General features: G+C 44.5%; 1 protein-coding gene across 1 annotated transcript; it reads left to right on the top strand.

Annotated features, from left to right (window-relative positions):
- Positions 1-3,915: 3,915 nt before the first annotated feature.
- LOC112635384 (neuroblastoma breakpoint family member 4-like) lies at positions 3,916-21,188 on the top strand. Its single transcript, XM_025403498.1, has 14 exons — positions 3,916-4,092; positions 4,195-4,407; positions 5,822-5,921; positions 6,785-6,999; positions 8,032-8,104; positions 8,965-9,176; positions 10,629-10,680; positions 11,539-11,678; positions 12,655-12,706; positions 13,526-13,695; positions 14,716-14,767; positions 15,510-15,682; positions 18,695-18,931; positions 20,983-21,188. Exons 2-14 carry the CDS (start codon positions 4,230-4,232, stop codon positions 21,186-21,188), a joined length of 1,860 nt encoding a protein of 619 aa, XP_025259283.1. The 5' UTR covers positions 3,916-4,092; positions 4,195-4,229.
- The last annotated feature ends 332 nt before the right edge of the window (positions 21,189-21,520 follow it).

Genomic DNA, 21,520 nt, shown 5'->3' with positions numbered 1-21,520 from the left:
CAATAATTTAAAAACTATGGTACTAGTGTAAGTATATAGAAGTATATCAACATACAAAGAATACAGACTCAAACATTATGCTCACATATATACAGTTATTTAAAGTTTTTAAAAACAAAGACACCAGTGCTTCTCACTGGGGAAATGAAAGACTTTCCAATAAAAAGTTCTTGAGTGAAAGAAGTTTAAGACCAGCCTGAGCAACATAGCAAGACCTCGTCTCTACAAAAAATTTAAAAACAAAAAATTAGCCAGAAATAGTGATGCGTGCCTAGAGTTCCAGATACTTGGAAAGCTGAGGCAGGAGGATCGCTTGTGCCCAGGAGTTCGAGGTTGCAGTGAGCTCTAATAACAACTGCACTCCAGCCTGGATGACAGAATGAGAATCTGTCTCAAAAAAAAAAAAAAAACAATAAAAACAAAAAAAACAAGCATCTCACATTAATAGTAAGTGGCCAGAATATAATGCTGACTGCATGTTGTAAGGAAATATATTAAATGAAACAAATTGAATTCAAGAATTTGTTTTGTTTTGTTTTGTTTTTTGTTTGTTTGTTTTAATGTGTGTTTGCTTGTTTTGCAGAAATGAGGTACGGGGGAGAGAAACACCTACTTGGAAAGCACCTACACAACTGAATTGGAAAATGTGGAATGCGGATTGGGGAAGGGGGACTCTTCCTGACATCGGGCTCCAGTGCTTACAGCAAAGGGAACTTGGGCAAGTTACAGATTCTCTGTGCCTTGGTTTCTTCATCAGCAAAACAGAATCATCCCATAAACTGTAAGGTCCGTGGTATCAGAGTGTCCCCAAACTGACTGCACATCTGAGTCATGTTAACAAACACATTCCAGGCCCCACCTGAGGGCACTGAATCAGAATCCCTGCAAGGAGGACACTGGACTTGTATTTGCACTGACCTTCCAGGTGTTTCTTACTCTGGTCAACTTGCGGGTAGGAATCATTGAACTGCATCACATCATTCCAAAGCCAAAACACAAAAGCAGAACAAGAATGTTTTTCAATGCAGTCTCTAAAGAGGAGAAAACTGTTGGGGGAACCTAGAAGTGAAGGAGACATGCCTTGATGGGCTCCATCTTAACTTTATCCTGAGTATGGCAGAGACACGAGCCCTTCAGGACACATGCCTGAGGCAGTGACAGTCCAACCTTGGAACAGTGGAAGCCCTAGTTTCAAATTCAAGCTTGCTTTGAGTAGATGTTAAGTTTACATCTTTTTGCATGGCAACAGGGCCAACTTTCTCCAAGCTGCTCAACTTACAAGAAAAGGAATCGTACTGCTAAGACTTCAAACTTCAGCAGACTTGGGTAAGTAAGTCTTATAAATCTGTTCTAGCCGCCTAACAAGAAACCAGAAATTTAGCAAGTTCTTTTTCATTCAGGACAATTGTGTTCACTAGATCAGAAGCACTGAGACATGAGGAAAAGAACCCCTAAAAAGGGAAAGCATTCCTTCCTGCTCTAGGACATCACTGCCAACTTCAGGGAGGTTGGAACACAGCTGCCCACTCTACAGTATGGTTTGCTTTTGTGTCTGGAGAGTGTCTGACATCCTGAGACCTGGACCCATTTCAGAGAGCTTTGAGAAGAGCCTGAATCACTGATGGAATTGGACAGTGCATGTAAATGGTTCAGCAGGATGAGGGTAAGTGCAGGACACGGCCAGGTCATACTGAAAGACAATGAGTGGCGCTGATGGGGACAGACAAAGATGAAAAACAAAAGTTTGTGCTTCGACTTCAGAAACGCAAACCAATAACTAATTTGCTCTTATAAGTAATAACGAGTATTTTTCTATTTACATGAGAATTTAACCTCAAAATAGAAATCAGAAAACTATTAAGTCCAGGGCATAAAACCTAAGCCATAGCTTATACTTATTCTTTCTAAATAGAGTTAAGAGTATAAAATCTTCTCCATAAAAAATATATATCATGGTTACAAAAAGGCAAAAATCTTAATGAGAATCATTGGTATTCTATAGAAGAGTGAATTAAATACAGCCAAGGGAAGACCCAAGTGTCATACTTCTCTTGTGTATTAGGAAGTTCCATTGAAATTCCAGGTAATAGAGGTTATTTCCCATACTGATAAAACGAGGTTGCAGACACTTCTAAACTTTGACCCCAAATACTCTAGTAAGGCACATCTCTGTTCTGGAAAATGATACAGTAGTGAATACTATTCCCTTGACTCAATATGGTCATTCTGCCAGAATCACAGAAACAAAAAAATGGAAATATGGCCAAATACATGATTTGCTATCCTCTTCTTCAGGTTTCATACCTGTTTCTTATAGATAATAACATTACCTTAAGGATTATGATGAAAATACAAAGTCTAAATATGTGCAGTTTTGGGGAAAATGCCTGGTACAAATTGGTCGATTAATATTATTCATAATTATATGAATATTCACTGAATTATATGGATTCTGTGAATAATCACTGAATAAATGTGATTGCTTTTATTGACAATGCTCAAGACTCATCCCTGTGTGACCTCAAGTAAGCCATATAACTTTCTGATCTTTCTGATCTGCAGTTTCACCATTTTTAAAATGAAGAAATTTTGCAAATTTTTCCTCCTCCCATATAATATCAGGTCTCACACACACCAGAAAATAGATTTATTTACAGCTTTTGCTACATCTCAAAGCACTGTCATTACACAGTGTAGTTGGAGGATGGTGCAGGCTGCTGAGAGGCATGCTTTACAATGGGATTGATCCAGTCCTCCTCCCTTCATTTCCACATGAATGCTGAGTAGCCCGTGGTCACACTTACCACACCTCAACTCAGGCAAGTCCAGCAGCCAAACTTAGGAGACTTGGGCTACAGGACAATCTCCCAAGTTCTAGCATCACAAAATCTAGGTGGGGATGAAAGCTGAGAAAGTGAGGAGGTGGTTCAGGGGATCACGCTCCCCTACTCATCCCTCTCATCTCAAACTCACCTTCTATTGCACAGGAACACTGAGGATCACCAACCACCTCTGACCATGAGCTTGATCTTGCCAGGTTCTGTTACTGGAATGCAACCACACATGAGTGGTTTAGAGCAACTCAAAATGTATATATATCCAACAGTATTCCATAAGGAGTGTTCATGGCCCTGTTCTTTTCAATATATGGGAAAACTAAATGAAAATAGTTACAAGTTTACAAGACTTCCCAAGATACATGGTCACACATGCTTTCAGGGGATATATACAAATGATTTTCATCACTTGACACCTTGAAAAGAACTCTTGTGGGACCAGAATGATCTTTGTAAGTGATAAGTATGAAACGAGTGTTCAGTGACATTAAAAAAGCAAACCAATCCACGCATAGAGGAAGAGCTATGGATGTAGGGATGTGAAACTGGTCTTAAGTGTAGTGAAAAGACAAGATGCTTCCCCAGTAAGAGAAAAGAAACCAACATAACAATGGGATGCATCAAGAATACTGAGAAAGGATAGAAAATATTTTTTAAAAATAAATTATTCACTCATTTTCAGTAGGCACAGAAAAAAACTGCAGAAGACCCAAAGGATACCATAGCAGTCTAAAATTTGATATCTTTCACTTGTGGAAAAGCATTGAGATCATTTTACCTTAAAAAGAAGATGGGGTGACTTTGTGACTACCAGTAAGAAAACAACCTTATGGGAAACTATCTCTACCTTGATGATTTTATACACACAAGAGATGAGCAATGAGGAATAGGCTTAGATGTATTGGGAAAGAGGTGGGCCTGTAGCATTGTCACAAGGGTGCACTAATACTGAGAGTGACTGCTAAAGAAATGGTCCCCATCAGTGACCCTCAGGTGAGACCAGGGAGCCAAGTGTTTCAGCACAGGCTGGGCAATTGGAATACAGGGCTCCTAAGATTCCATGACACCCCCACCTTCTAATTCTGTTATTGCAACTGCAGACCGTTACCTGGCACGCTGGCTGCTACCTCCCTCACTCTTGTCAGAGTTGGAGCTATAGGCAGTGCCTTCACCTCTGAGCTCAGGCATCCTGGACCCTGTTTTTGCGGTTAAGGACTCTAAGTGTTGTGGTGTGTTGATCAAGTTTCTCTCAACCGTAAGTTAACAATTCCAGTTATTGTCATCGCTCAGTCCTGATGGAACCTAATTGATTTCACTAGTTTTTGAGCCATCATGTGTTTGGGTTTCTTCTCCCCAGTCCCTGACTTTACCTCTTCTGCCACAAACGTCAGCATGGTGGTATCTACCGACCCTTTGTCCAGCGAGAGGGCAGAGATGAACATCCTAGAAATCAACAAGGAATTGCGCTCCCAGCTGGCAGAGAGCAATCAGCAGTTCCGAGACCTCAAAGAGAAATTCCTTATAACTCAAGCTACTGCCTACTCCCTGGCCAACCAGCTGAAGAAATACAGTAAGTTCTATAGATTCACCATCACGAAAGTGAGGACCGATCACCTGTCTTCTCTCTGAGAAACTGAACGGTCTCTTCATCAAAATTAATGTCATCCTTCCCATACTTCTAGGAAAATAGAAATGGGTTTTTTAACTTCATGGTGTTAAGGATGGAAAACAGAGGCACAAAGTATTTAGCAACTTTTCCACATTTGCAGTCTGGTGTGAGGTGAGAGGAGAGTTAAAATCCAACATATTGACTGCTGATGCAGGCACAGAACCACCTGTTCTTCTCAGCAAGAGGCTAAATCATGTTTATGAGAATCCTCTCTGTACCATGTAAGATGCTGCAGACAGGTAACATCTAGTCTGTTGGTCTAAATGTCTGGGACTAATGAACTGCCATTCACTTCAAACTTCTTTGAGGCCCAGTAGGCAAAGCTGTATTCTGGGCACCCTGGGGGAAACATAGTGACAGTACACAGCACCCGCACTAAGGAGTTTAAAGAGGAGACTACTCCTAATAGTAACTGCGGCAGCCATAAGTGACAGCATCAAGAGCAGGGAGTACCATGGTGAGAGGGAAGTCCTGCTTCCTGGGGCACAGACTCTTATTCCTAAAGAGGAAGAAAGCTGGCACATAAGACATTATGGAGGTAGCAGTGTAGTGTACAGAGCAGGGACCCTGGGCTCCTGGGCTCCATCCAAGTTGCCTATCTTCTCAGTGCCTAGGTTTCCTCATCTGTACATGGGTTGTACAATAATACGTACCTCAGAAAAGTGCTGCAATGACTTACATGATCCATTTCTTCTCAATCTCCTAGAACAGTTCTTGGCACAGAGAAAACACTCTCTATTAGTTCTTCATTCTACTGGGTCTAACTTAATTCAAAGTTTATTAGTGTTTTGGCATATTTCCACTAAAGCCTCAGGGTGTTATGCCTCATATTTTATGCAGTTATATTCAGATACGATATTTTACATATTTGACATACTTGTGCTTAAAATTTCCAGTACCAGGGAAACCGTGAGTCCCATAGTGCTAAGGGTCTTTCCGACTGTGCAGGATATTATTACTTCATGCCCCAGCGCAGTGTTTTACAGGAGAGGCTGCAAGGCTTGGGAAAGTGTCCCAAGATTTGAGAGTCAGACCTCAGGGGCTGTGAATTCTGACTCTGCCTTGTTCCAGGTGAATCATCTTGTCAAGTTACTTGATGTGCCCTTGAGTTTTTTTGTCCCCATCTCTAAGTTGGAGAGTATCAGATGCCAGAAAGTTGGGAGGTTGATAACTAAAGATGTGGAAATGCCTGCCTAGAGCCTGGTACTGGGGCTGCTTTCATCCTTGGGATGGATGCTGCTGCCTGCCCTGTAGGCAGTGATCCCAGCAGCTTGTTCAGCCTTGCACTGAGGCAGGTGTGTCTGTCTTTTCTCAGAGTGTGAAGAGTACAAAGACATCATAGACTCTGTGCTGAGGGATGAACTGCAGTTCGTGGAGAAGCTGGCAGAGAAGCTCAGACAAGCTGAGGAGCTCGGGTGAGTAGGCCCCGTTGGGGGCAGGGAGATGGGCAGGGGTGTGAATCTCTGAAGTGCAGCAACTCAGCTGGGAGAACTAAGAGCTAAGCTGGGCCAGGACAAGGGCAGGCATTTACATGGCAAGCACATGTCACACAAATATTTATAAAATAGAGAACAGTCATCTTAGTAAGTTATGGGTTGCAGTTGTTTCTTGAACCTTGTTTTCTCTTTTTAAAACAAGGCATTGTTGAGGTGAAATTTGCATAACCAAAGTTATGCAAAAGAAAGTGAACCACCCAGCAGCATTTAGCACACTAAAATGGTGTGTGATCACCACCCCATTTACTCTTAGTTAGAATCACCTCCTGACTGCCGCATGTCATTCGTTCAATCAATGTTGCCTTCTTGACCCTGTCCTTTTTTTCTTGCTACATCTTTCCAATTCACCCCATTTGCACCTGGTCACATTTCTGTGCATGGCTTTAGTTCGAGTCACTGCAAGATGCACTGTGTGAATTTCCATATAGAAATGTCCATGGCCAAAGTGAAGAACTGAAAGGACATCCTTTTGGAACTGATCTAGGAAGACACCAGCTTTTGTTTACAGAAAAGAAAGATGAATGGAACATCATGGAGGATCTTACAGGAGCACTCTCTTATATAGAGGAAGCCTTTAAAAATATATACATATGTATAACTTAAAAACATATATATATATTTTATTTTATTTTTCTCTTGGCCAAAGGCATTTCCCCAAATATGTGCTGACCTTCTGCTTGGCAGGCTCCTTGAGGACATTCTCACAGAAACCTCTGTTGCAATGTTAGAACTGATCACTCATCCCTTTCCATTATTAAATGTTCTCTACTATCTCACCTTAGGCAATATAAAGCCCTGGTTCACTCTCAGGCACGAGAGCTGACCCAGTTACGGGAGAAGTTACAGGAAGGGAGAGATGCCTCCCGCTCACTGAATCAGCATTTCAAGGCCCTCCTCGCTCCTGATGACCTTGACAAGTCCCACGGTCAGGATCTCCGAGAGCAGCTGGCTGAGGGGCGCAGGCTGGCAGAGCGCCTTCTCCAGAAGCTGAGCCCAGGTGAGGTGGCCACGGGCCCTGATGACACACAGCTCTAGGCTTAGGGAAGTCCCCAGACCTCCACACCTCCACAATGACAATTTTATGGGTAGTGTATCTTTCCAGTAAACATCTGTGGCCATGACATGACCAGGACTTCCTGTGTAAAAACAGAGATGGGAAACCCATGGGGCTGGAGGTCACAGTATTGCAAAGGTCTCCTCCTTTCTTGATGGAACATGGTCTTTGGAGCAAGAGGCAGCATTCGTCCAGTTTTAAAGGACAGGAAGGAGGCTGTGACAGGAGGCAGCTTGTTAGAGTGAAAAGAGCCCGGCCTAAGAGTGAAGGTTCCCAGGCTCTGTCTTCAGCAATGTCTTTAGCAACTGAATTAATTTATCCTTCCTGGGTTTCTGTCTCTAAATCTGTAAAGGCAAACAAATTGTCTCTGGCATTCAAATGTGGGAACACTTATGACTCTATTTCACATGAGATAAAGCCCCTCGCTGTGTGCTGTTGGAGAAGGCACTTGAAGTGCTGGCATTTGGTGGTAGGAAGTGGCTTAGGCTGGAGCACTCCCCATGGAGACAATGTCCCTAGATAACGAAGTGTAAGACACCTGGAGGGCCCATGAAGTCCCTGATGTATGGAGTATTGTGGGACAAGGCTGTTTGTCCTGTTCTAAGAGAAAGATACAGGTTCTAAATGTGAGCTGTGACAGGACACAGAGCCTGTGCCTGGGAATCAGATCTGTGGCAGGATTGGGGAGACAGCTGCTGAAGTTCAGAGAGAGACTGGACAAGTCTTCAGTGATATGAAGAGGAAAGGTCTTTTCAATATTTGGCCACATCTTGATGGTGACCCTGCAGATCAGAAACGCATTGCCTCATGCATCAGGAAACCATTCCAGGGCATTTTCTTAAAGATAAAACATGAGAGCTTTCAGTACAGTGCAGACTCATACATATAGATGTTCATGTCTCCGTGCACATAGGGCTCACTGTGCTTGCATAGGTGAAGTGGGAAATATCTGAATGGACACTTCTGTATTTGCAGAGAATGATGAAGATGAGGATGAAGATGAGAAAGATGAGGAGGTTGAGAAAGTACAGAAATCATCTGCCCCCAGGTAACACTGTATAATCAGGAGCAAGTAATGGGTGGTAAAACATGAAAAGAGTCTCAGAAAGAACCCAAGGTGGGTGAAGGTAGTCACAGATTCCAGATGCAGGATAAATAAAGCTGCAGATACCATCCACTGATTCCATCCACTGACCCAGCAAGAAATAGCCCTGTTAACATGCTTGTCCATTGTCTTCATGGTACCTCTAAGCATGACCCTAGATGAACTCACAGCCCAAGCGACTTCCTGCACACACAGAGGAGACCTGTTCTCCCCTGCAGTGAAAGCCAGGAGGAGGTGCAAAGCTGCTTTCTACATGGTTGTCTTTATGTTCTTTTAAGGAAAGATAAATAGCAGAGAGGCAACAAGCAGAGGAATTAGGAAGTACCTAGCAAAGTTGAACACAAAGAAAAGCACCTAGACAAAAAGTTTACATTTCACAGCACAATATTAAAATTAAAAAAAAAAAAAAATAGAAGGCACACCATCTCTGGAGTCTACAATGGCTCAAAGGCCTGTATTCCCATGGCCACCATGTGTTAATTACAACCCAGCTTAGACACACCATGTGGCAGCTGTTTTTAGTCTCTGTGTGTGCTCTCAAGACTGTACCATACAGAGACAGCTGAGTCTCCGTCCTCAGCTCCTACCTACCCAGTGCAGTGATCACCAGCCACTGTTTCCTCTCTGGTTTTCTCTGCTCTGTTGCAGAGAGGAGAGGATTGTCTGTTCCTTCTTAAAGGGAAACTCCCCTTTGCTTTCTGAGACCACTCTCTTATGCCTCCTGTCAAAAGCAGTAGGACTTCCTGGGGTCCAATGCCTTTTGGTTTAATCTTCTGTCATTTCTATCCCACCGGACACATCAGGGAGGTGCAGATGGCTGAAGGAAAGGAAGTCCCTCAGGACTCACTGGAGGAATGTGCTGTCACTTGTTCAAATAGTCACGACCCATCTGACTCCAACCAGCCTCACAGGAGCACCAAAATCACATCTGAGGAAGACAAAGTCGACTCTGCTCTGGTTGTAGAGAATGAACCCTCTCATGATGAAGAGAAGGAAGCTCTAAACATTCTCCCAGGTAGCCTCTCTATTCTTTGTCCCTCCTGCCTCTGTCTAGGCTGAGGAAGATCAATTCTGAGGACAGGCTGCATACATACATATTGGTTTGATTTACAAACTAAGACAGAGCTGGGTGCAGTGGCTCATACCTGTAATCTCAGCACTTCGCGAGGCCTAGGTGGGTGGGTCACTTAAGTTCAGGAATTCAAGAGCAGCTTGGGAAATGTGGTGAAACCCATCTTTACACAGAATATGAAAAATTAGCCAGGCATGGTGGTACGTGCCTGTCATTGGAAATACCTCGGTGGCTGACAGGGGAGTCACCTGAACCCAGGAGGCAGAGGCTGCAGTGAGTCATAATTGCACCACTGTACTCCAGCCTGAGTGACAGACAGAGGCTGTGTCTCGAAAAAAAGAAAAATAAAGAAAGACAGAGAAAGAGAGAAGGAAGGAAGGAAGGAAGGAAGGAAGGAAGGAAGGAAGGAAGGAAGGAAGGAAGGAAGGAAGGAAGGAAGGAAGGAAGGAAGGAAGGAAGGAAGGAAGGAAGGAAGGAAGGAAGGAACTATGAGGGAATATTGCACACAGTTATCTGAGAGTCAGAGACCTTTCCTCATCTCCTTGTCCCATAACATGACTTTGTCTTCCTGGCCCCAATGTCAGCATGTTGGACCACAGTCAGGTGTGACAAAGTCATAGCCATCTGTGTACAGGAGGTAGCTGTCAGGCCTCCTGGCTCGGTTCCTATGTCTCTTGTCACATGCAATAATGATTAGTGTCCCTGAACAATGTCCATGGAGTTTCTATGCCTGTACAGGCCACTAACAGTCTCGCCTGTGTATTTGGAGCTGTTGTTTCTCTGGATTCACTGTTCTCAGACCGAGGCTGGGTCTCCTTTAGGTCAGCTTGTCCCAGTTAAGCAGTCACCTTGAAAGCAGGACATAAACACCTCTACCTTTATCTTGCTTATAAGTTTCCCTAAACAAGGCTGAGCCCTGAGTTCTTCACCCCATGAGTGGCCTATGTTTCTGTGTAGCATCGCAGACTCTTTTTTCTGCAAGGGTTGTTAGAATTTATCCATCAGTTCAGTCTCCTATATAAATTTCTCTAACCATTCATTGACCATGATATATGATGAGATAAATCGGTATTGCAACAACACTTCTGGAGAGTAGTAAGGGCCATTTTTGAATTCTTGTGAGAAAAGTTTTGTTTAACTGTTGGCACAGACTTAGGTCCGAGGAGAGGTGATTATGATCTGCCAGATGAGGGAGATTTTGTTTCATGGGTATGGAAAGAAGGCTCATCTACTTCTGACAACACTTAATGTAGGGCACCTTAGAACCTTCCTGTCAAAATGTCACATTCTTACACTGAGGATATTTATGTTCTTGTGCTATCACTAGACACTGATTTCATCTTGTGTGATGTGTGATTTCCTTACTGTGACCTGCTCTTCTGAATTTGTTTACAGAAAATCAGAATGATCATGAGGAAGAGGAGGGGAAAGCACCAGTGCTCCCCAGGTAACTGTGGATTTGTGGATTGTTAGTTCAATAGTGACACCTGGACACCACGGATCCAGGGAAAATAGGAAGCGACGAATTCTCTCCTCCATTCATCCAACTGCAAATTACTCCTTTCACGATCTTGTCTTCTTTATTGTGGTACTTGAATAGGTTTCAATTTCTTAATCCCTCTCAAGCATAGGAACTGACAATCAGTTGAGCCAGGTGAACAGATTAAACTCAGGGATTTCCTGATCTCACCTGTGGTCTCCCATGTGGTTAATCTAGAGTGAGATGCATATATGATTTCTGTGTGTTTTGTGTCAGCATGTTGGCAACTACTTAGTTGCAAGAGAGAAAATTAAAAATAAAAATTTCATATGATGTCAAAATATTGAAAAAGGGGGACCTTAAAGCAGCATCTGTGTGTCTGGAATGCCCCAAGAGCTCTGGTCACTTGGATGCTGCATGTAAATGTCAACACAATTTTTGTGAAGGAAGTGAAGCCCCATGTTAGATCTCTCTGAGGCAAGTCATGCTTCTAGTTTACCGGGAGAGTCTGGGTCTCCTGCAGCAGCTCGTTTGGGGCAAGTGCACTGAGCACCTGCTGCTCGCGTTGCTCTGTCCCCAGGACAGTCACATCCACCCCACATTTAGAAGGATGGGTTTTCTCTCTTGGAGGAGATGCCCCCTTTGCTCTCTGTGGCCACTCCCTTTGTGTCCCATCAAATCACATGACATGCTGTGGTGCTGAGTCTGTCTTGATCTAATCTGCTGTCGTTCCTATCATACCTGGCTCATCAGGAAGCTGCAGGAGTCTGACGAGAAGGGAGTCCTGCAGGACTTAACAGAGGAATGTGTTTTGTCTCATTCTAGACACCATGATATATCCAACTCTTACCTGCATCATGAAGTCACTTTCTCGGCACTGGATGAAGAGAAAGTTTGCTCTGCTCAGGATGTTGCCAGGGATTACTTCAATTCCAAACAGGATGAAACGCCACTTAGCTTCTTAGGTAGACTCCCTATTCTTTGCACCCTACAATCTGTCCATAATGACAGATGTCATACCTTCAGGAAGACACGATGCTTATATACCGGTTAGAACCAGGCTTTAGGATTAAGTTTGTAGGAAGGCATCCTAGGAGTCAGAGTTGTGCTCCATCCTCCTCCAAAACCACACATTGTCTTTCATCTTTGCCCCATTGGCAAATCACTGTACCCAAGGTTGACCTGACAAATTCATACCCACCTCTGCAGCCTGGGTGCAGGATGTAACCACCAGTCCTCCTGATTTAGATTTCATCTGTCATCTCACATGAAATCTTCTAATTTTCCCTCCCAAACAACCTGAGTTTCTCTGCCTGTCCAAGGCCACTGGCAGCCTTATGTATATCCTGTCATTACCATCGTTCACTTCTCTCAGGCTAAACTCCCTCCCCTTTTAGCAGGCTTGTCTTAGCTAAGAAGTCTCTGAGTACCAGAACATGACACCACTATTAGATTTGGTATGTTTCTGAAAGGAGGCTGGGCCCTGGAACTCCCTGCCTCATTAAAGGCCCATGTTTCCATGTAGCGTTAGAGAATCATTTGATTTAATCTGTCCTTCTAAATGTACATTCTACAAAAACACCAAAAACATGTTATCAGATGGAAACATGCTGAATACTGCAGTAACCTGCTAGGAAGCATTTAAGTAGATTTCCGGGATCTGTCAGTAAATAGGATATGGTTAACATTTTGCTGTGACTCAGGACAGAAGGGACTGTGATGATGACCTGTCGTATCAGGGAGATTTGCTCCATGGCTCAGGAAAGCAAACCTAGTGACTTCTCACAAGGCTCACCCTGAGGCCTCCTGGAAAATTTCTCTCACAATAGCCTGTTATCACACCGAGTTTATTTATACCCCTAGGTAGGTTTGCACACAAGGTCGTGCATGTTTGAATGGGATCAAGTTCATGTGACTGGTCTTTTCTTAATTTACTTGCAGAAAAGCAAAATAATCTTGAAGAGGTGAAAGGAAAAGAAACAGTTGATCCCAGGTAATTAAAAAAATCAGGGGCTCTCAATTCAGGGGTGATACCTTTGGAACTCATATCCACAGAAACCCAGAAAGTCCTGAATATACCAAATTAATCCCTTCATCCAACCAGAAATGATCCTTTCTAACCATGTTTTACATTTTCATTGTGATACTTGCATCGTTGGCCATTTCGCATTAACTTCTCAGGTTCAGTACATAAAACCAGTTGATCTTCTGAACAACTAAACAGTCCCAGAGATTTCCGTAAAGCAGCTAACTTCTTATGTTTTCAACCAGCCTGAGATGCATGTCTGCTTTCTGCTGGCTTTGCATTAACACAGTGCTAAGCATTTCAAGGCAAGGAAATTAGGTAGAAAAAAATTATTACTATACCACACATAGTAATGAGAGAAGAAGGACTTGATGGCATGACATTTTGGGAACATTATTATGCCTCAAATGCTATGTTTACCTGGTCACTACACATAAAATTTAATACCATTTAAAAGAAAGTAATGAAGCCACAATTATGGAACATGATATTCAGTAAGTCACGACTGTACCATACAGAGAGACTCAGTCTCCTTCCTCAGAAAATCGTGATCTGACCACTTCGCTGAGTTCCTGTTGCTTCTCTCTCTCTCTTCTCTCTTTCCCTCTCTCTGTATTGCAACCTACCCCATGGCAACCACACTGTGACCCACCAACAAGAGAAGAATATTGAACTATTTAATGGGCTGCCCCATTTGTTTTCTGCCATCACTCCCTCCTGCCTCACGTGAATCCAGCAGGGCTCTGAAACTCCTTGGATTAATCCTTACTCCTTCCTACCTTACAGGCTCAGCAGGGGACCGCTGAGGGGGGACAAGCGTGAAGTCCCCCAGGAGTCACTGGATGGATGTTGCTTGACTCCTTCCATCCTTTCTGACCTACCTCACTCCTACCACCCTTATTGGAGCACTTTGTACTATTTTGAAGAAAAGCAAGTCAGCTTGGCTCTTGTAGACAGTGAGTACCCCATTGTGAACACGATAAATCTCCAATTGGTATCCCAGGTAGAGTTCGAATTCCTTTCACCCCTGGCTGGACAGAGACGTGTCATTAGTGTGAGCAGGACTCACAGAAACAGGATGATTTGCATCAGAATTGAAAATCAAGTTGGAAGCACAGACATGGGGTGGGTCAGTGAGCTTTGCTCTCCTCCTCATCTCAGACCATGCCTGTGTCACCCTGGGCCACCGCCACGACATTGACAAATTCACACCAACCTACGTAGCACGTGCCCAACAGGTATCTGTCAGGTCTCTTAATCTGAATAAGATTCGTCTTGCCAGCTATTGTGTTCCTTACAAATTTCTTTCCCCAACCAAGTCCTATGAGATTCTACCCCTGCCCAAGGCCTGTGGCATCTTTGCCTATGTTTTGGTAAAGATATTACGCACATTTCAAAGAACCTAGTCTCATTGTCTGTGTCTCTGATGTTGGCCTGTTTTAGGTGAGCAGTACATTTGCTTTTGTTACGTTTCTAGAAACAAGACTGGGCCTTGTCACTCCTAGATGTCACGAATAGACAATGTCTCTTTGTAGTACCAAAGATTCATTTTGATTGCAGGGTCTGTATGTTCTCTCCTTCATTCTAATTTCAGTGTCTAAACTCCTTGCAACCTTGAACAATGTGGGTATTTGATGACTGAAGGCTGAATAGTGTAGTTTTCCTTCTAGAAAGCAGTTGGGGTGTTTGCCTTGAATTGGTGTGAAAAAATTGCATAACTATTTGCACAAAATCAGGACGGTTGATGTTGGGATAATGATCTACCAGAACAGGGAGATTTCATTCCCATGCTCAGGGAAGAAAACCAAGGCATCTCTCTCATGACAGGACCTCAGGCCTCCTGGAATATTTCTCTCACATTGTCCTGTTCTCCCACTGAGGAAGCTGATGTTCCTATGTTAGGACTGCACAGTGGATTGTTTGTGTGTGTAGGGAACCTGCTTAATGTGTCTGTCTCTGTCTGACTTTATTTGCAGAAACTGAAAAGGATCAAGAGGAGCTAGAAGATCAAGACCCGCCGTGCCCCAGGTAACTCTGAGGAATCATGGACAGTTAATTCAGTGTTGATATGAGGAGTCTCAGATGCAGGGAAAGTCAGAGTGTACAGAATATACCTGCTCCATCTGTTCAGCCAACCATGAAATAGCCATATTCATAAGGTTGACTCTTTTCATTGTACACCTGTATTTGTATTTCTTCCTTATTAATTCCTTTCAATTCTACTAATCTGCATTCAGTTGATTCTATTGAACTGATCAATCACAGACATTTTCTTCAGTTCCCTTTTCTGTCCTTTTTGCTTAAGTGAAGTTGAGCTGCAAATCTGATGTCTGCCTCTTTGGCATTACCATGTTTACAAGTATTTGACAGCATGAAAGTGAATGAAAATAACTCTGTCATGCTACAATGTTGAGAGCAAGAGATGTTGAGGATACAGGAACTCTGTCTGGGAAGACTCAAGAGTCTGTATTCATTTGGCTACTGATGCTACTTTCAACAAAATGTATGCAAAAGTACCCAATGCACTGTGTCCTGGCAGTTTCCCACAGGGATCACTCCATTACCTTCCTCCCCAGCTCATTGCCTGCCCAGTGCACTGAGAGCCTGTCACACTCTGTCTCCTGCTTCAGACATGGAAGCATGGTTGTATCTCTCTGAGGGGACTGTACTTTGCTTCCTCTGGGCCTTCCTGAGGGCCTCCCTATAGAACCAGCTGGGCACAGTGGTGTTGGTTCTCTCTGGTGTTTATCTTCTGTCTTCTTTACTCCAGGCTCAGCCAGGAGCTGCCAGAGGTAAAGGAGGAGGAAATTCCAGAGGACTCCGTGGATGAAGTTTACTTGACTCCTTTAGTTCACCGTGACCTATCTGACTGCCACCAGCCTTATAGCAGCACCTTGTCCTCATTGGAGGATCAACTCGCCTGCACTCCTCTGGGTATAGCCTGTGAGTACTCCAGCCTGGAGGTCACAAACCTTCGCTGTCCTCCCAGGCAGCCTCTGTATGTTTTGTTTCTGCAACTTGTGCAACTCAGACAGACCATCTCTGCAGGCAGGCCCTAGACACTGAGCCTGTTTTGAATTTGGCTCTTGGATCCAGTTTTAAGGACAGACATCCACTGGGTAAAGCATCCTCTTTTCCTGTCCCAAGTGCCTCCTCTGTCACCTGGCTCCTTCTCACAAGAGTAGGCTGTGGCTGTCAAAACAGGCCAGAGAGGGGTGTGATGAGGGCTTATTGCAAACTCTTGGCCATAGTAGCTCTGTTGGAGAAATTTATATAACAGACTTCCTTCTTTAAGATAGGGCATCTGTCTTTTCTGAAATTATGTTGCTAACTACATGCCCTTATCTCTTCTCTGGCCATCCACCTATGCTGGGAGTTTTTCCCGATTATTTGGAGGCCTGTTTCATGATTCCTGTGTCCCAAGCTAGTTTCTCTTCTTCAGGGATCCCCAGCTATAGGGCCGTGGGCCATTATGGGTCCATGACCTGTTAGGAACTGGGCCGCAGAGCAGGAGGTGAGCGTTGGGAGAGCTTTTCAGCCTGGATTCCACCTCCTGTCAGATCAGCAGGGGTATTAAATTCTCACAGGAGGTCAAACCCTATTGTGAAGTGCACATGCCAGGAATCTGGATTGTGCTTTCCTTATGAGAATCTAATGCCTGATGATCTGTCACTGGCTCCCAGTGACTGTCACCCCCAGATGAGACCACCTAGTTGCAGGAAAATGAGCTTAGGGCTCCCACTGATTCTACATTATGGTGAGTTGTATAATTGTTTCATTATATATTACAATGTAATATTTATAGAAATAAAGTACACAGTAAATATAATGTGCCTGAATCATACCAAAACCATTCCCCCTAACCTGGTCCCTGAAAAACTGTCTTCCATGAAACCAGACCCTGGTGCCAAAAAGGTTGGGGACTGCGGCTCTACTTCCTCTGAGGGGTCTTCCCTCCACTGACGCAGTCCAGCGTCCCTTCCTCTATGCGTGTCAGGCTTGCATCCTCTGCAGAGCTCCAGTGGTTTTCTCCACGTGTGGGTTTCTAGTTTCAATCAAGTTTTGGTCTCAGTGCTATATTCTCATGAAAACCATCAACAACTAGTGTCCCTCATGAGGTTCTGGCGTAACCGATGAGCAAAGCAGAGTGGTTCCTGTCCCCATGACGTCCAGAAAACCCTTCCTCTGAGCAAGTGCCCCTTGAGATAGCAGCTCCACAGGATGTGTAAAAACAAAATCCAGTTTTCATTTCTTCTTGCTCATTCTCTCTCTTTTTTTTAACTTCTATTCTGGGAATTTCATGTAGATTTTTGGGGGTTTTCCCCATTACATTGTCTTCTTGTAAGAGCAAGTAACTCTGTGCTGTCCCTCAGTATATTGAATTATGTTGTAATGAAATTAGCAAAAATGCCAGGTGTAGTGATTCACGCCTGTAATTCCAGCACTTTGGGAGGTCAAGGAGATGGATCGCCTGAGCTCAGGAGTTTGAGACCAGCATGGGTAACGTGGTGAAACCCTGTCTCTACAAAAAAATTAGCAGGGCGTGGTGGTACACACCTGTAGTCCCAGCTTCTTGGGTGGCTGAGGTGGAAGGATCACCTGAGCCTAGTTAGTTGAGGCTGCAGTGAGCCACAATTGCACCACTGCACTCCAGCCTGAGCAACACAGTGAGACCCCGTGTCACAAACACACACACACACACACACACACACTCACAGGCACACACACACAAAGAAAGAAACTAGCAACAAAAATGTTGGCCTCTATTCTATTTTGGTCAGTAAGTGCCTTTCATACTGGGACCATCCCCTTTCCCATTTTGCATTTGAGTTTCAAAATAGCAAATGCTTTTCTAGGATCACAGTGATTCATGAGACAATTAAAATACACACTGTCCTTGCACCTGCTGTATGCCCTGCCCCTTTGCAAGCAAGCTCTGTCCTGCTATAACCCATTCAGGGCTCAAGGGACACTTGTGAGTGGGCAGTGGCATCTCCATGTTGGAGCTGAGGTCACTGAGGCATATTTAAGAAAACTTAGAAAACCTTGCAGAGAATGAGGATGTGGAGAGGGGAGGAGAGAGAGGAGCCCCACAGCCACGTGGATCCGGCCCTGCAGGCCCCGTCCCCATCCTGAGCCCGACCTGGACTTGCATGAGGTCATTGGAAGTCTTTTCTTAGTCCACTAAGAATGTGTATTCCTCTCCCTGTGGAAATGGAAAGAATTTGTTTAAGGGGTGCCACCCGAACGCCACTGGAGCAGTGGGTAATGTGAGGATCGTGTCCTCTGTGACCTTCCTAAGGAACCGCACATGCTGATCTGTGGCTCTTGTGGCCCCTGAATTTCTGGGAAGGGACTGGTCCCTCTCCTACATTGCCTCTGTCTGCTGACACCCACTATATGGCAATAGGATGGATATGTGTGGGCAGGGGGTCAAACCATTATAGGCAATGGGAAATTCAAAATGCCCCAGAACCCAGAAATTTTGCCTCACTTAGTGTTTGGTCTGCAGCATCCCAGCCCTCTTTCTCGTGGTTCTTTCTCAAACCCTTGCACCTCTAACTCTTGGCCTGTTCTTACAACCCTGTGTATGGAGAAAAACAGCTCCTCCTCTCCTGTGCTCTGAGGGCTCTCTAGAACTTTCCCTCTAGGCACAGGAAAGAGATGAATAATAACAGAATAATCGAGATGGTCTTGTTAGACAATCCAAAGCCCACTGGACTGAAGCAGAGGTTTTTCACTTCAGGGACACCCCAGCCTGGGCCCCTGCTGTGTCAGTGTCCCCAGACACAGACAGGAAAGGTGACGTCGCCTGCACTGACATGATGTCTGTCTGTGTGGCGTGGGTCACTGGGTGGCTTTACTGAAAGCAGGGACATCAGGGATGCATGTTCTGGGCATGCTTAACAAAGGGAAAACTCAGATTGTTTCTACTGAAGCCCCTTCTCCTTTCAGCTCCCACCAAGGTGGCCTGTCCCCAAGGAACGTGGAGTGGAGACTTGAGCCACCACCTGTCAGAGGTGCAGGCTTCACAGGCACAGCTGGAGCCAAGCACCCTGGCGCCCAATTGTCTGCGACTACAGCTGGATCAAGGGTTCCACTGTGGGAATGGCTTGGCCAGGCGGGGCCTTTCCTCCACCACCTACAGCTTCTCAGCCAATGCTGATTCTGGGAACCACCGGCCCTTCCAAGGTAGGGAAAGAAACACAGTCATGAAGCTCTCATCCAGGTGTTGGTGGTCACGGTGCTGTGGGTGCAGGAGAGAATGGGACCACTCTGTGCTTCCTCAGGGTCAAGTTGAAATTCATGATGCTCCAACCCAGTGAGATGAGCAAAGGCCTGGGGCTTAGAACCAAATCTGCTCTCAGGTTCTGGGTTTGCCACTTTCTGCTTGTTGACTTTGGCCAAGGTTTTTGTCTTTTTGCTATTTACATCTCTGTTCCCTCATCTGAGATACCTGAAAAATTATATCTACCTGCAATCATTGTTGGGAATATTAATTATTATAATTTCTGAAGGGTCTGATTCCATAAGAATTGCCCCATAAACCTATGAATAGGTGTTATCTAATCCTTTTATCTTTCTGCTCAATTTGCACTTAGAAAGTGACTTCACGGATGATGTCTCCTCTGAGGTAGAGCAGTTATGAAGATCTCTGCTTTCTAGGGCCCCTCTTCCTTTCCTTTCTCACACAGACTCTTCTGCCAGTTTTCTTCCTCTCCTTCCCCATCCCTCATGAAGCCAATTTTCCCCTATCAGGCACTTTCACTAACAACCTATGAGGCACATTGAGTAACAGTGTAAATCCTCGGCCCACAGTCACTCTCCTGCCGTGTCCAGCTTCCTCTGCTTTTTCTTCTGCTTTTTTTTTTTGGAAATAAAAGGGCAACTTTCACATGGAAAGTGTTCACATCAGTCTGTTTTATGAAATTCCATTTAGTTCAAATTCTCCACTCATGTCCACGGCCATGTCCTCAGTTTCTGTCTCACAGGGATCCACTTGTGCTCAGATTTCCTTAAAACCCTGGGTCGTGTTCATTCTCACTCTCCGTCCCACTCAGTATCTCCTCCTGGAGCCCCTGGGGCTGCCTGGTGCTCATCTGTCAGGCGATGGCCTCGGCTGAGGAATGAGGGGACCCCGTCCTCAGGAGAAGGGAGGGTTGGGTGAGATAACGAGCACCATCTGGGTCCGAGGAGAGGACACATGGAAGGCGCTCAGGGAGTGTCGGGGGATGCACAGTCCCTGACACATGCCGTGAAAACTTATTTAAACTGATTTCTTCCCACTGGACTCTCCTTTGCTTCTCTATGGATTCTCACACCCCCAGCCAAGACTCACCACACTGGCTCAGACACACTCCCTCTTGCTCACCTTCCCTGGAGTCCAGAGCCTGAACCAGGCACCAGGTAAGAGGACAGAGTGAATGCCTTTTGTTTCATTAATATTTTTCTTCACCTGGTGATTTCTCCCCGCTGTCTACCAGGTCATTTGTTTCTCCCACACCTTTTCTTTCTCATTCTTCTCATGTCTCTAATTTTTTTTCCCTATTTCATTGGACCAGAATAGTGATGATACTGTTACATTCAATCTCTCCCAAATCCCTATATAATATTTTTCCTTTAAAATAACATGTACAGATATATGCATTTATATCATTTGTCCTATTATGTGTGATTATGTATATCTGGTGTGTATGCTATATAGGGTGTATATATATGTAGCAGATCATATAATGATGCAACTTTTATAAATTCTCTAGGTTTAGTCTTCCTGGTTCTTTTCTCTCATCACCTGCTGTCACCTCTGTCTGATCTCATCTTGGTGCCACATGGGCTGCCACCCTGCCAGGCCCTTCCATTCCCATCTCCTGTTTCAACACAGCTCTGATTTAACTTTGATTTTTATAATCTCAGCTCTCCCCAAAGCATAGCCTACCTAGAGTTTTATATCCTTGCCTTTGCCTTATCTACCTGGAAGCTATTTGTGTTTCTTAATCTTGTGTTTCTTGAATATTGCTGTGAATTGGCAGTGCCTGTGGCTCCTGGCAATCTTGTCATTACTGAGCAATGTAGGAAAGATAAACAAAAAGAAAACATTAAAGTGACTCTATTGGCTTCCCCTCACTCTTTGGACTTTCTTGTCCATGGCCCCTTTCTTGATTTGATGTCCTCTGGGTGGAAGAGAAAGTCACCGTAAGATGTTGGGTGCCAGTGGATCCCATTGGCTGTGGTTTTATTTTCAGAGCTCATTTTGGAGCCCTCCCTGGGGATGAAGAACCCTCCCGAGCTGGAAGATGATGCACTTGAAGGCTCAGCAGACAACACACAAGGGTGTCAAGTCATTGGCCAGATTCATGCCTCCAGTGTCCTGAAACCAAAGATCATTAAAAGAAAACTCCCGCTCAGCAAGTGGAGACTGGCATGCAGATTCCCTGGCCTGCAAGCTTAGGGTGCAGAGGTAATCACATCTATGGCTGATAGCTGCACTCACTTCTTATTTCTCTGTCTATGGTGACACCTCATTCTCCCACTGCTTTTTCTCTTCCATTTGTTCTTTCCAACAGCAGCTGTAACCTCTGTCTGGTGTTACCTCTGTGTCCCCTGGGTTCCCACCCTGACAAGCCCTTTCTACCCCCATGTCCTCTTTGCTCTCTGAACTCTGCTCTATTCCTTCTTTAATGTCTTGAGAGTCCCTCTCATGGACACAGGAGAGCCAGGCCTCCTTGTCCTCATCCAAGTGCATAGGTTAAGCTGCTGAACACAAGGATGTTTGCCTGGAAT

This window comes from Theropithecus gelada, chromosome 1 (genome assembly GCF_003255815.1).
Source record: "Theropithecus gelada isolate Dixy chromosome 1, Tgel_1.0, whole genome shotgun sequence".
NCBI classification, from domain to species: domain Eukaryota; kingdom Metazoa; phylum Chordata; class Mammalia; order Primates; family Cercopithecidae; genus Theropithecus; species Theropithecus gelada.
Note: the sequence above shows the minus strand (reverse complement) of the source record. Positions and strands in the feature narration are given on the sequence as shown.